This window comes from Amaranthus tricolor, chromosome 8 (assembly GCF_026212465.1).
Source record: "Amaranthus tricolor cultivar Red isolate AtriRed21 chromosome 8, ASM2621246v1, whole genome shotgun sequence".
Taxonomy (NCBI): domain Eukaryota; kingdom Viridiplantae; phylum Streptophyta; class Magnoliopsida; order Caryophyllales; family Amaranthaceae; genus Amaranthus; species Amaranthus tricolor.
Genome location: NC_080054.1, coordinates 23,712,944 through 23,727,734, shown reverse-complemented (window position 1 = coordinate 23,727,734; position 14,791 = coordinate 23,712,944). Strand labels below are relative to the sequence as shown.

General features: G+C 34.4%; 2 protein-coding genes across 2 annotated transcripts; one reads left to right on the top strand and one right to left on the bottom strand.

Moving 5' to 3' along the window:
- Positions 1–3,314: 3,314 nt before the first annotated feature.
- On the top strand, positions 3,315–3,887 carry LOC130821667 (uncharacterized). Its single transcript, XM_057687456.1, has one exon. It carries the CDS (start codon positions 3,315–3,317, stop codon positions 3,885–3,887), a length of 573 nt encoding a protein of 190 aa, XP_057543439.1.
- A 745-nt stretch (positions 3,888–4,632) lies between these two features.
- On the bottom strand, positions 4,633–14,650 carry LOC130820475 (ATP-dependent RNA helicase DEAH11, chloroplastic-like). Its single transcript, XM_057685864.1, has 3 exons — positions 13,669–14,650; positions 7,782–10,935; positions 4,633–6,108 (listed from the first exon to the last, which is right to left on the bottom strand). Exons 1-3 carry the CDS (start codon positions 14,545–14,547, stop codon positions 4,889–4,891), a joined length of 5,253 nt encoding a protein of 1,750 aa, XP_057541847.1. The 5' UTR covers positions 14,548–14,650; the 3' UTR covers positions 4,633–4,888.
- Between the last annotated feature and the right edge of the window lie 141 nt (positions 14,651–14,791).

Below are 14,791 nucleotides of genomic sequence, written 5' to 3'. Positions count from 1 at the left end.
TCGTCTCTAGATAAAACGACCTCAAACTAAGAAACACGTATATAAATAATTTGTATTAATTGAGCTCTACAATCCATATATGGGACACATGACATTGCTCTTGTTGACACCGCCTCATACAAGAAATTGTGTTTCTAAATTTTCATTGAAATAAGCATTTTAAATTGAGTAAAATATCTTTTTTTTTAATTACATGTTATTTTCCAATATAATTTAAATATTGACTATAATAGATTTACAGTAATGTATCATAATTCAAGCAAATAAAATAATAATAATAATAATAATAATAATAATAATAATAATAAAGTGTGAGCCTCTGAGGAGAATGGATATAAATTCATCCCATTTGCTTTCTCCACCTTCGGAGAGTTAGGTGAAGAACTCAGCTTATTGCTCGAATCTCTACCAACTACTTATAATTTAAATTTCTCCTTGTGAAATGAATTACCTTTTAAAATAATAATAATAATAATAATAATAATAATAATAATAATAATAATAGTAATAATAGAGACCCACTTAAGGCCCGCATAGAACCAATTTTTAGTCCTTTAATTTTGTAAATAAAGGGAACATTTGTGTCCAACCCATTAAAATCATGCCTGTTTAAAGCCCACATATTCAATGGTCGGATTCGGGCTCCTAATAAGCCTTTAGCCTGTTGTACAGCTCTTGTTATGACCCTAGACCTTTAATTAAATACCATATTTGTATTGAGTTGTATATATTTTCATCATATCATCATTCATTTTAATAAAGCAGAAGTAAAATGACAAATGTCGTGACCAGAATAATTTTGACAATTGGATAATTTTGATTGGGTGAGTTTGCTGACTAAGCAATTTTTATATAAATTGTATTATTTAACTGATACGTTAAATTAGAAAATCCAACAATCAATTTATAAATTTTTTAATGTTATATTAAATTGCTTCAATAGGATTACGATATATGATTAATTAGTCATTAAAAATTAATTAATACATATTTAAGAAAGGAAATTGAATTATTTAAATAATAGATTAAATATGAAAATTCAGCAATCAGTTTTTAATTTGATATTAAAATGCCTTAATAGGATTATAGTATATTATAAATTAGTCATTAACAATTTTAATATAAAAAATACATGATTCAATGTTAATTTGATTTTTTTAATTAACTGATTCAGTCAATGTTGCAATTTGATTTTTTTTGATTGATTGAACAAAAGTTAAACAACGCAAAATCAATTGTTAGTTATATTAAGTAATTGAATAGTATATTTCCAAACTAAAATTAAGTCATATATATATATATATATATATATATATATATATATATATATATATATATATATATATATATATATATATATATATATAATGGACTGAAAAAATGGTAACCATACTAATTTTTATTTTTATATTGAAATCATAAATGAATTAAATTTTATGACTATAAATTCTGCCACATATATTGGTTATAAAAATCACGAGTATCTGCCATATTGTAAATATCTTGTGAAAGAAGTGATATCTGCCTCGTTGACACATATTGGCGACTATTTTCGTAATCTCTTAGATAGAAATAATCTCACTGACATGATTTTGTGATAAGATTAACAAATTATTAAATAATTATGTAATATTTTGATTGATTGAATAAAAGATAAATAGCTCATTATCAGTTATTATATATAGTAAGTAATTATAATAGTTATTTTGTTTACGTAAAGTTCCTTTAATATTAGTATTTATACTCCCTCCATGCTCTAATGTTCTTCCAATTTGAAATATTCTACAGTTTAATTAATATTTTTGATACATATTTAGAAAATAAAATATATCCATGTGAGATCTTGTTAGATTTGTCTTAATGTATACTTTTTTTATTGTGTATTTTTTGTAACTTTTTATTATGTGTTATTTAGAGATATTGAGGTTTAAAATTTGCATTGAAAACTGTGCAAAAAACAAATAGAAAGAACAAAAAAAACGGAGGGAGTAGTAAATAGCTCAGAATCAATTTTACAGTTTTTAGCTTTATATCAGTTTTTATAGATATACTTTCATGAAAAAAAATATATGTGTGTCGTACTTGCATAATTATTCACATTATCTTATCTTCTTAAAATATGACATTGTTATTATATCGATTAAGACATTCCTATTAAAAATTTTAGCTTCAAAAATATAATGTATAATTACATGTATTTGTGTTTATAAAATTATAATAAAAATATAATGAATACGAGTTTTCGACTCCTCCTATACTTCTATTTTAGTTCACCCTTGCCTGGATATTAAGCACGATTCGATCTTCTAATTAATGAATTTGCATTAATCATTTGTTCCCTGAAATTAGAAAACAACAATACAGAAATGAAAACTTTTTAAGTATTAAATGCAAATATTTTTCCAAGGTATTCAGAAGTTAGTCAAAGTTGAAAAATCAGGTACCACTTTTTATAAAATATTTTTGATTTAATTCTTAGCCGTTCTTTTTCTTCAACCTACCTTATAATAAAAAACATATCATTCTATTATACTTTCTTTATTTTCATATGTTCTTCTTATTCACTTTTTGTGTAAATTTCAATGTAAACTTAAAAATCAAATAATTTTAATTGTGAGTTTTTAAAATATTCTAAAAAGTTGATATTTAGAAAATATATATTGAGACGAATTTATCAAGATCCCACGTAAATATGTTTTTTCATATAGATCGTTGGGAAATCATAGTCAAAGTTTGACACTAAAATTTATAAATTCTATTTGAAAAGAACATATGAAAACGCGAGTACTTAAACTTGATAGTGACATTTTCCCACGCTGTCATAATCAGTTGCAAGTAGTTCAAAGCAAACATAACATATATCCACTTATGTATGATAAAAAAAGGATTTATGAGGATAAGATATGATATCAAAACTGGTATAAATTCTTGAACAAGGCTCTTTGAATGTTGGAATATACAAATAAACAATTGAAATAATTAATAACTAATAATTAATTAACTTTATAGTACTATATCATGTAGTGGAATCATTCAATAATGAATATCTAAAGTAAGAAAGGTGTAACGTTTTGTCAAATGCTTAATGCCTATACATCCCACTCACGCAAGTAAAGCATTTCTCAGCAAACCAAAAAAATAATCCTACCCTTTTCTTGCGGCACCAACTTCCCTCCCAACCACCCTTAACATTGAAATTCATCAAAAAAAACCTAAAAAAAATTCTGTTTCCTTCTCTTTGTGTGTTCTCCTAACATGATCATAACCCAAAATCCAAAATCAAAGTGAAATAGTGAGGAAAAATCGACGTTTTAATGGCGAATTGGGGGATACCAAAGAACCCACAAATCATGAACTTAAAAGGGTTAGATGAGAATGATCTTGCAATGAGGATTATGCTATCGCAAAAACCGGGAAGTGATTTGATTCAAAATTGCGATTTGCCTCCCCCGACTAAAAAATTGTTATCAGGGTTATCGGAGAATGTAACAGTAATCAATTATCCGATGAACAGGAAATTACATTTTAAAGAGGATGATGATTATGATGACGGAGAGAAAAAATTGGGACTTCTAAAGGCATTGAGATTGTCTCAGACCCGAGCTCGAGAAGCAGAGGCTAAGTATGCTGAATTAAGTAAGGAAAAAGATGCAATTGCGATCGCTTTCGTGCATGATTCGATGCAGATTTTGGCGTACAGGCAGTTTGTTAGGTTGCTTGAGTTTCAAGTTTTACAGCTTCAGAAGAAACAGCAGCTGTTGCAGCGTGGGAAGATGAAGAAAGATGATGATGATGATGATGGGTTAACGTTGTTGATAACTATGGCTTTGTGTTTGGGAATAGCTGGTGTTGGATTGGCAATTGGTCGTAAATATTTTTCTTGTTAGATTTGATTTTTATTTTAATCTTTATTGTTGTAATTTAACTTGAGTTTATATTACTGATTTTAATGGGTTGTAAATTGATTGGTAAAATATAAATGCAAGTATTGCAACTTTTGTGTTTATGCAAGTGAATTGGATTGACAGACGGAATTGGAAGAAGGAGACGGATTTAGAGAAATATAATTTCTTTTGTTCAGATATCAATTTTAATAGGAAAGGATTTAGAGATATAAATTTCTTTGTTTAGACATTACCCAAAAAGAAAAAAAATTGAAAAAATTAATCCCTTAATTCTGTTACTAATCACGTCTCTCCAAATGGAGAAAAAATTAACAGAGAAAAAATACTGCTCGTGACAGTATGAAGGCACCCGTATAAACATTCTAATTAATTAAACGGTGATGTTCATAATTGGGTACTCTGACATTTTATGTATATGCAAATATGGGTTGGTAACGTGAGCGAAAGAATACTAGTCATTACTTGACCTAATACAAAGTTTAGGACACCAATAGATATTTGAAGTTTTATACACTGTCAATATCAGAAAAGTTTGTGACTTCTGGTAAAATCTATTAACATATGTAGCCTGGGTTGGATGGGTGTTAGAGATTAGAATAGTCAACTAAATGAGGAATATTCTAGAATTTCGAACACTCAAGAGATCAGTTCAATAGATATTCTACAGACTACAGATAATCCAAATAAGGAAGCGAGGGAGGGGATTAGGAGAAGGTTGAACTACAAATCGAGAGAAGGGCGAGAAAAATCACATATATGCAAGAAACCGGCCTCAGAAACTTATGTGATTCTGTGGCATACGATAATATGTTCAATAATGTAAGGAAAGCTATGCAAGGATATATATACATATGTATAGTTTTAATATAGGTGCACTTGAGGAACTGTAACCTACATATGTACAATGTGTGGTTCAGCTAAGCAAAGCTATTTACAGTTCATAATTAACGTCCTCAAATGGTAAAGAAAGAGATAATACGGACCTATGTGATCCCATGATGAATGGCTCGCAAATGGTTATAACACTCATCACTATCAACGAAGGACTCCAAGCAAACCCAGCACAGGTGATTTCCGCATTTACATTCGACATGGTTGCACCCCTCTGCCTTCTCGATGGTATGGCCACACAAAGGACATTTCTTGACGAACTCTTCCTTCCCTCTACACCATTCTTCTAAAGATGAATCTGGATCGTCTTTGAATTCTTTGTACTTCTCACATGACAAGTAAGGGTGATATTCCAAATGGCATTTAGTACAAGTTTCCGCGTAGCAAGCACCACAGACAAAAGGCTCCCCTGATTCATTGGGACCTGACACCTTATAAACAGATGGGCAATCGGGTGAAGGACAGAAGGCAACCTTACCACCGCTACAACTCACAAATGCTTGTACCGACGCCATAAAAAGCTCATCCAACTTTTCACAAGATAATAAAGATCTTAAGTCAACTAGCCAAAAAGGAACTCCACAGCCTTCCCGAGCACAGCAAATAGGAAAACCATCTTTGTTTTTTATTGCAGACTCGCACTGGTCTACTAAACATGAGCTGCAGAACACATGCCTGCAGCTTTCGAGCTGATATGCCTCCTCCACTTCACACAAACAAATCGGACAGGCCATTTCACTCGCAACATTAGCATCCTTCAAACTACCACTTGCTAGTGCTATCTCATCAACAATCTCCTCCACCTTTTGTTTTGCCTCTTTAGTACCATTGATATAAATGATATGACGACGTGTATTAAGAGTGAACTCAGCTTCTGGAACCTTCTCCTTCAACACCTGCAGATCTGGACCACACCTCTTAACAACTTCCTTCATCAGGTCATTAGGCCGTTCAGCACCACGTAAATGAATCTCCAAATATTTATTTTTATGGAGGTCAAGAAGGCGATGCACAAACTGCTCTTCTGCCACAACAATCTTAGTAGTAGGCCCACACATTCTTACACTAAAGGTCTTCCTATCATAATAGACGTGAACTCCCATTCCTTGCTGAATGTTCTTCATCAGTAAAATACCATCTCTAGAGCCCAACAATTGTAGAACAGCTGGAGTAAGACTAGCATGAGTCACTGTCTTTCCTTTCATCAGCTCTTCCAGAGGCCTTCTCAGCTCAGCAACAACTTTAGTAGCTGGGGCTGATATCTTCACTCGATAAGAGCCATTAGCATTCCTGTCTAAAGTGCATTCAACACCTGAAACGTAGTAGCCAATAACTGTAAGCTCTAAGTTCAGGGGCATACCGCAAATTACAAGGACAGAAGCTTCCAGCAAAGAATTAAATGAATGAAAGGAATGAATACCCAACCCGACAACCTACACACACACACACACACTAGCACATGCACACTTTATAATGGACAAGATTACAGCTACATTAAGACAGACTATCAAATGACAGAAAAAGACTGAAATGACTCCCACATAAAACTGAAAGTTAAATGTGTCCCGCTCATATTGCACAATAAAATATTGTAAGGGTGAAATGAAATATTTTTGCCAGATTATTTCATCACTGAGCTTTACAAAAAAGGCTGAACGTATTACACAAAAACTAGATGAATGTTGAATGTTCTATAAAGCTATCACATCTAAGCTATCATTCTAAACTGCCAACAAAGCATCCAGACCATCAAGTCTATTTGTTAAGATCGGTTTTAGATTATTCCAAACTTGTACTTTTGAAAGAGAACAAAGCCAACATAATATATAAGTCAAAGAAAAGCATTATCAATGCTATATTAAGATGGAAAGAAGTTTCCCAGAAACGAAAAAAACTACAAACTTCAAACCTAACCAATTAATCAAGAGAAAAGTAAGCAGGAAACAGATGAAACGACATCATAGTCAGCTCTTAGTGAGGTAAGAAATGACAACAAAACTGCTAGAGAAAATTTAAGATGAAAATGACAGTTTTTTCAAGTGAAAAGACTTAAGACTTTGAATAGAACCAACAGTTCGAATACACCGTGAAATCATTCCAAAACATGGCGAGAGTTTGATGTCCCATATAACTACAGATCCATTCCACTACCTCAACAAAGAGTGAAGTGACTATGCATAATAGTCATCCGTAGAGTCAAAGTGGGGGTATCTTTTCAAGAGATGCGAGAAATGGTGTATTCAAACATATCTTTTTGGACTCGTCATATCAAGATTAACTTTAATAGGTGGCTCAAACATACAAAAAGAACGCTTTTCAAAATTTGACCCAAGCGAGATACAACAAACGCATCACGAGACACTCCAAACCCCAGTAGGCTAGGCGTATGCGCACAATCACATCCTGCTCGCTTTTCAAAGAAATGTCGGCGAGAGAGAGAGAGAAAGATGAACCAAAGTAGAGTAGACAAAAAAATTAAGATTTCTACAAAAGTAAATGTTCCTTGTGCATTAGAATTTCATAATCAAGAAACACCTCTTATTAAATTAAATTGAATAAAATATCTTTAGTTTCAAAAAAAATCAAAATCCCCAACTTCAAGAAACCCTAATGCCTAATAGCCTACTCCCTCTAAATCCGTTGCATTGCCCCCTTCTCACTTCTTTTGCGAGAGCTTTTCTAAAAAGTGGGTACAAAGAGGCCTAATTTGAAAGTTGGGTTACAGTAGTTGAGAAGAAAATGTTTATTTAGGGTGAGAATTTCTGCTTCTATAATAAAAATTAAAATTTGAAAACTAATTTAAGAATGCCTGAAAATAATCACAAAACATGAGAAAAAAACGAAGATGAGCAGAAACAAGAACAAAAATGTAAGTACACAGACCAACTGAAACAGTGAAGAGCATTACCCAATGCAACATGGAAGGAAAAGGTCAAGGCAAAATATACACAGATAAGTAAATGAAAGGTCTATAAATCCACCAACCTCTTTGACGGTTGAATCTGGCGACCAATGAATCAAGTTCTGTCTTAATTATGAAGTATACATAGGAAGAACAACATATAGAAGTGTGAAATAATCGCACGCATTGTATTTTCTGCCATGAACGAAAACCAGATAAAGCCTTTCCTTCAATCTGCTCTAATGCTTTTGCAGCCTCCAAATGTAACCTTCCATCAAAAGTAATCAAGGCTTTCATATAGCTATTCTTAGGCTCAGGAGGAAAGACCTGAACTCTGCAGAAATTAATTTGTGGACTTCCTTTCGGCATGAAAACAGATATCTCTTTAAAAAGCACTTCTTCACAGGCATGGGTTGTTTGATCTTCCACAGCATCTCCCCTAAACAAAAAGAAGTCCAAAATTCTCCTATCTGTAGCACTCCTTAATACCCGCAAAATTTCAGCTTCAGAAACTTCCTTATCAATTCCACTTATCAATAGAGAATCAGAATGTCTAGTACTAGGTACACAACGAATAAATCTTTCCCCAATCTGCAAATTAGAGAACTGTGAAACCAATAAGTCAACATCAGGTACCTCACATTTAAGAATACCAAAGCCTTTACTTATCCTACGTGGCCACAACAATTTCGCTTTGACAGCAGGAAACGAAAAGGCTCGGTCTACTCCAAAGGTTGCTCTCGAAAGATTCACTGTAAGCAAAGAACCATTAAACTTGATGTTGTTCAGCTCAGTTGCCTTTTGGGCAGCATCAGGAGTCAGAAATGTAATACTTCCCCACTTCTCTCTCTCTTCCGTTTCTTTACCATGAGTTGCACATTTGTGGACAGCACAAATTCCTGAGGAGTGACTTTCAATAAGCAATATAAGCTCCTTGTCATCAACAGCATTAACATTGCGATAGAACACATCAATAGTCAAACATCTCTTGTCAAGCTCCAGATGCTTAATTTCAGCTCCAGACCCAAACAGAGCAACAGGTGGGGACATACCAGGACCCCCTGTATACAAGCATCTCTCCATGCATTCATTCTGTAAAGATCTTTTTTCAAAACTCAAAGCATCATTGACATCCTTTAAAACCTTTCCAATGTCATCTGAAGAAGTATACAACTGAATTTCATCCTTATCACAGTCAACTTTGATGCATATTCTTTCATCCGCACATATTGATCTCAGTCGTGACACAAGACAATTTAAACCATTATTATACCTGCCACAAAACTTCTTGAGGAGAGTTCTGCCAAAACCAGATAATGTTGTCTCCTGTAACTTCTGATTTTCCAATCCAGATATATCAAATGGTGGAGGAGGAACAAGAGACAATAAAAACTCATAATCAAATACAGTCACACATGTCAAGTATAGACAAGAAATTGACACTAATTCACTAAAAACAACCCACTCAGGTTTATGATTAAACATCAGCAGAGAACAGGCGGGATGAAACTGAACATATTTCCCAGATAATGCCACTTTATAGCCAATTTGATCACTACCAGAATAAACAGCCACATTTTCCGAAAGACAAGCAAGAATTGTCTTCTTGAGATTCCTATCATGCTCCGTGACACGCTCAGGTGTCCAACTCCAGAAACTTGGTACAATGATACTAAGTTCACTTTCGAAACAGCTCTCCCATTCACATATGGTGTCATGGCATCGTTGCATCGCTTTGGCATTAATGCTTCTCTCCCAGCACCACATGTTCCTACTCTTTCCCCTTGGAACATTCTCCCATGCCTTGTAAACAGACATCAAAGTAAAGAGATCACCGTCTGGATGACAGAAGGATACCTTCTGACGATCAGACTTTAGCTTATCTGCAAGTTTGCCAACTCGACAAAATATACTATTCGCATTTGCCATAACAGCCGCAAGAACAAGACCTTCTTTTCCCAAATGCAAACTATAGCAATCAAGAATTAGTTTACCCAAACGAGGCTCAATACCTAGTTTAATAAGAGTATGACCAAGGTCAGTCAATACAAAAGTACCATTTTCTGAAGCTACAGCTCCCAACTGCACTAGATTCCTGATAGCAATATCAATTGCTTGACTTGACGGAGCATCGACGAAGTCAAACTCACAAATGTTTGCTATGCCCAGAGAAATAATTTTCAAAATAGCAACACCCAGTTGAACTCTGCGTATTTCAGGTTCTTGCTGGGAAGCCATTGAAGTAAAATCATCTTGTGAGTAGAGCCGATAACAGCATCCTGGTTCTGTTCTCCCAGCACGACCAGCACGTTGATTAGCAGAACTCTTGCTGATCCAGCATACTCTTAACACATTCATGCCAGAACCAGGTTCAAACTGACTTTCCTTCGCCAAGCCAGAGTCAACCACAAACTTGACCCCTGGTATTGTCAAGGATGTTTCCGCAACATTAGTTGCAAATATGATTTTTCTTCTACCAGGGTAGTCCTGGAACACCAGTGCCTGCTGTTCATATGAAAGCCTCCCATGTAATGCTAAAGGAACCGCGTTAAAAAGATCCAACATGTCACAAGCCCCTTCAACATCCACAGGAGATGTCAAAAATGCAAGAATGGTTCCATCTTTCTCAGTTCTATGGATCTCAGTAACAACTCTTACGACGTCAGATACATAAGGAGCTAAGTTGCCAGAAGATGCAGTGACAGATTGGGGAGTACTTTCGGCTAAACATGGGACATACTTCACATCAACCGGAAAATTTCTGCCAAGCACTGAAAACATTCCGCATCCAAAAAAATAATCTGAAAGTTGCTTGGCATCTGCTGTTGCAGACATAATAATAAGCCTCAAATTAGGCCTCAGAGGAAGCAATTTTTTAAGCATTGCCAAAAGTAGGTCTGTGTTTAGTGTTCTCTCATGAGCTTCATCGACAATAATACAAGAAACACCATGCAACTCCCTGTCCTTCATACAGTACTGTAATAAACAGTGATCTGTCATATATGTTACTTCAGCATTGAATTGTTGGACTGACGAAAAAGACCGCCAACAGCTAACTGCACCTTTTTCATAGCACCCATCACTCTCTTCTAATACTCTGTGTACAAGTGAAGAGACTGCAATTTTTCTTGGTTGTGTGCATATCAGACATCCAGAATTAACAAGACCCGAATCAGCCAAAAACTGTACTAATTGAGTACTCTTTCCTGATCCAGTTTCTCCAATCAATACCATAATCTGCAGAAGTAAAACAAAAGGTCAATAAAATATGGTAGAGCAATAGTGGGATGTGCCAAAATGCCAGTTGTAACAGTCCAGCAAAAATTGAGACATTATTGAGCACAAGCACATTTCAAACATCATCCAAGATGAAGGCCTGTTATAAGGTTTTGGGATGATCAGGCACAATGAGAGGCACGATGATGAACCCTTGGCCAACATGAGGCATGATCAAGATTCAAGGGCCTTCAGATTCTTCAATAATTTATTATTTCAACTACAAAATTGTTCAATATTAAATCAAAAATTATTTACAAGTCAAATGATAACAATTCTCGTGCATCCTTTGTTGTGAACAAATAGTTGCAAAAAGGTGCATATAATGACATTATAACAAGTGCTCATCTGATAACGTAATGCAACTATTCAAAAACCACAATCAGAAATACAATTAACAGATCTCACATGATCCAAGCAGCAGACCATTTTAAAATTAGCTCCACAATGTTGGAAATCATTCTAATATATTTCCTTTTTGCTGTTAGTTAAAAGTATCAAATAAATAGCATATCACCCTAAGCAAAACAAGACCACACAACTAGGACTCTATTTTACCTCAACTACTCATCCTTGTTTTGAAAAGCACATCTGAAGCGTGCCTAGGTGTGAGGCGCACCAAGGCAAGCTCCATATCGCCTCCAAGAGTCAAGGCGCAGCGCATATCAAGAGGCGTGCCTTTCTTGCTTTTCTCGCTTCCTTCGCCTCTCACGCCACTTGTATACGTAATCTGACCAAAAACTTGATTTATTCTTCAAGTATAGTTGTTTAATGAGGGTGGAAGACAAAAACCCCTAATCTCGCCTCTTCCTTCTCTGAACCTTTGTTGAGTCTGAACTACTTCCACTCACCAACAATTGTCGCAACCTCCAGGTATATACTCTACTTCTCTTCTCTTTTCTTATTCTCTTTTTTTTCTTCTTCTTATTCTCTGTTTATATTGAATTGCATTTTCTTTTTTTCTTCCTTATTTAATATATATTTTATCTTCAATCTAGATTGTTGTTTCTTTTTTTTTTTCCTTCTTTAATATTTTTTGTTCTTATAACTACTTTACAAGTGAGCATGAGTATGAGTACTTTGTTTTTTAATAGTAATATTGATGGCCAAATTAGATAGTATTAAATACTTGCTTCCTTCCTTAATTGATAAGCTTAATTTACTTGTTACTTTTTTATGATATAATTATTTGATTGATGAGCTCAATTTTGATATAAATTGATGTGCTCAATCAAATTTGATTACATGCTTAATTTTATATGTTTGTGCTATCATTTAATTGTCGACTTATCAAGTTACCGTATACGTTATTATAGTAAGAAATTCATGGTGTTTTAAGTATTAAATATGTTTTTAAATTGATTTTAGAGTTTTTTAGCGAAACTTTGAGCCTCGCATACAAAATGTTTGTGCCTTCGTTTTGCGCCTCTTAAAATGAAACTACTCATTTGAATAGCGTATGGACGCCTTCGCATTTCATTTTGAGCCAAAAATGGAACTTTTTCATCGATAGTCAAGTTAAACACATACAAATGACCCTAAAAAATTTTGAAGTGCAATCAAGCTAATATTGATCATAACTATGCTGTTAGACAGAAAAAGGAAAAGACAGGGATAAAAGAATTTTACAACAGCACAAAATCAAGTCAAGTGCCCATGCCAAATGCTACAAACTCTTCCACTACCTTGGAATTCCTTTCTTCTATTTTCGCCCAAGCCAACCTCATCTTTGGGAAAGTTGAAGCATTATAGTAAATGTTATTCTAACTTCAACTCCCATTCCTTACCATGTTTCTTTATCTACTTATCTAGTTCTCCTTGTCAATCAACTACAGTACGCTATGAGTGACCACGACCAACACCCAACAATAGAGTTCTATAAGAGAGTTTCCAGGTGGAACTTGGATGTCCTTTCTGAATTGGTTTTTAGAGATAAAAGTATTTTTGTTTTTAGATACCACATTCACGAATATAGGATACCAAGTAGTCTTGACTCATCTGCCATCTAAGCAAAAGTGCAAAGGATTCCTTCCCTAAAGATTTTAAGTACAAATCTTTGCCAAACACACCTCTACTAGATTGTGTCTCTTAGAAGGAAGAACTATCAATCCTCTACAAGATATATGGAAAACTCCACACTGTTCTAAGTATTTAATCCCACAAAAGATTTTTATTAACAGTAGGTAGATTAGGTAATATAAATGACCAACTGAAAGAATATGAAGATTGAATAATTTCAAATGCAGCATCATTTTTTCACAATTTACGAACTCAATAGCACTTCAGATACATGCACTCTTCTCTTCCACTTTAAGACACAACATTCAATAAAATCTCATTAAGAAAACATCAGTCTCAATCAGCAAAAGCAGTTCAAAAATACTAAAATTCAGTTTACTCACCAAGCAAATCATTTTTACTAAACAAAAACCAATCTTATCTTAACCAACAAAAGTCAGTGAAATTAATTTCAATTCACTCCGGGAAAAGGGCTTTACTCACAATCCTACAATTCCCGCCATAATTTGCTGTTAAAAATCTAAAAGACAAAAATGCCCATGAACGTAAACTAAGACTATTTTAGTTATTTGACAGGCCGCAAATTCATCTTGGTAACTTAGCAAACCAAAATATTCCAAAAAAAATTAGAACTAAAAATGAATCAATAATACGTAAGATCAGTTGAAAAATCACCTGCTCATAACTAATATGCTGAAGAATTTCCGTCCGATAGGCGTAAATTGGGAGACCGTCGGCGAGGCGGCGACATTCCCTCATCATCACATGATAAATTCTCGGCCAATCGAACTCATCATCATGGAAACGGAAAGGCAAAACCCTATCATGCTCGTTCTCTTCTTTCTTATCAATGTAATCAATTAAACAGCGAATTCCGTTTCTAAATTCTTGAATTCGCTTGAAGATCAACTCTTTTTCACTTCTTAACCCTAACTTTTTCTTTTTCAGCTCTTCAAACTGCTGAACAGGTTGAAACTTTCTCGTAGCAACAGAATTTCCCTCAATTTCTTTATCCAAACTCTGCAATTTCTTCTCCCACTTTTTCACCAACTCACTACATTCTAACTCTTTAAGTTTCGACACAAACAGCGGTTGCAACCTTTCGTAAAGCTCATCACCATCGGAACTCACATAAACGTTTCGCACAAGAATGGGAGTGAAAGAGTGCTGTTGAGAAAGAAATCCTTCCCATAATTTAACAACAGCATCACGAACAGAGCTCCATTGAATATAGTAAAGATGAATTTCAGTAGGTTTATAACCTTCAAAAACAAATTTATACGGCCGGATTTTGCTGTATTTGGAAAGTAATCCATCAACAACACCAGCTTTTCTATAGTCTGATGAAGTAAGGTCTGTTTGAGGACGAAGCTTGATGATGAAGTTAGGTTGAAGACAATGGTGTTTTCCCGGAGGTTCCGGTGGTTTCCGTCGGAAAATATCCGACGAAAAGTTAGGGTTACGGCAAGAAGACGGCGAAAATTTAGGGTCACGACAAGAAGACGACGGAACATTAACTTGATTTTGAAGAGTAGACTGATTTACGCTAGCCATGGAATAAGCAAGGAGAGAGAAACCTTTTTAATGGGAATTTAGAAAAAAGCATCAAAATAAAAAGGGAAGAGGAAGGGGTTTAAGAACATTAGAGAGAGAAAGTAAGGATTAAAAAATAAACAATCCAACAAATATATATTAGATCAGTAAAAAAAATTGTTTGTGTGCCAGCGAAGTACCGGTGAGACAAGTTACCAAGCACCTAGTCGTATACTCCTATGTTGTAGGGTTTAGTTGTGACGGT

Excerpts from the sequence above, each read along its gene's own strand:
- LOC130821667 (XM_057687456.1), top strand. The coding sequence starts at position 3,315 with ATGGCGAATTGGGGGATACCAAAGAACCCACAAATCATGAACTTAAAA.
- LOC130820475 (XM_057685864.1), bottom strand. The coding sequence starts at position 14,547 with ATGGCTAGCGTAAATCAGTCTACTCTTCAAAATCAAGTTAATGTTCCG. Across the intron at positions 10,936-13,668 it reads AGCATATTAGTTATGAGCAG|ATTATGGTATTGATTGGAGA; the intron begins GTGATTTTTCAA and ends TTACTTCTGCAG. Across the intron at positions 6,109-7,781 it reads CAGATTCAACCGTCAAAGAG|GTGTTGAATGCACTTTAGAC; the intron begins GTTGGTGGATTT and ends ACTACGTTTCAG.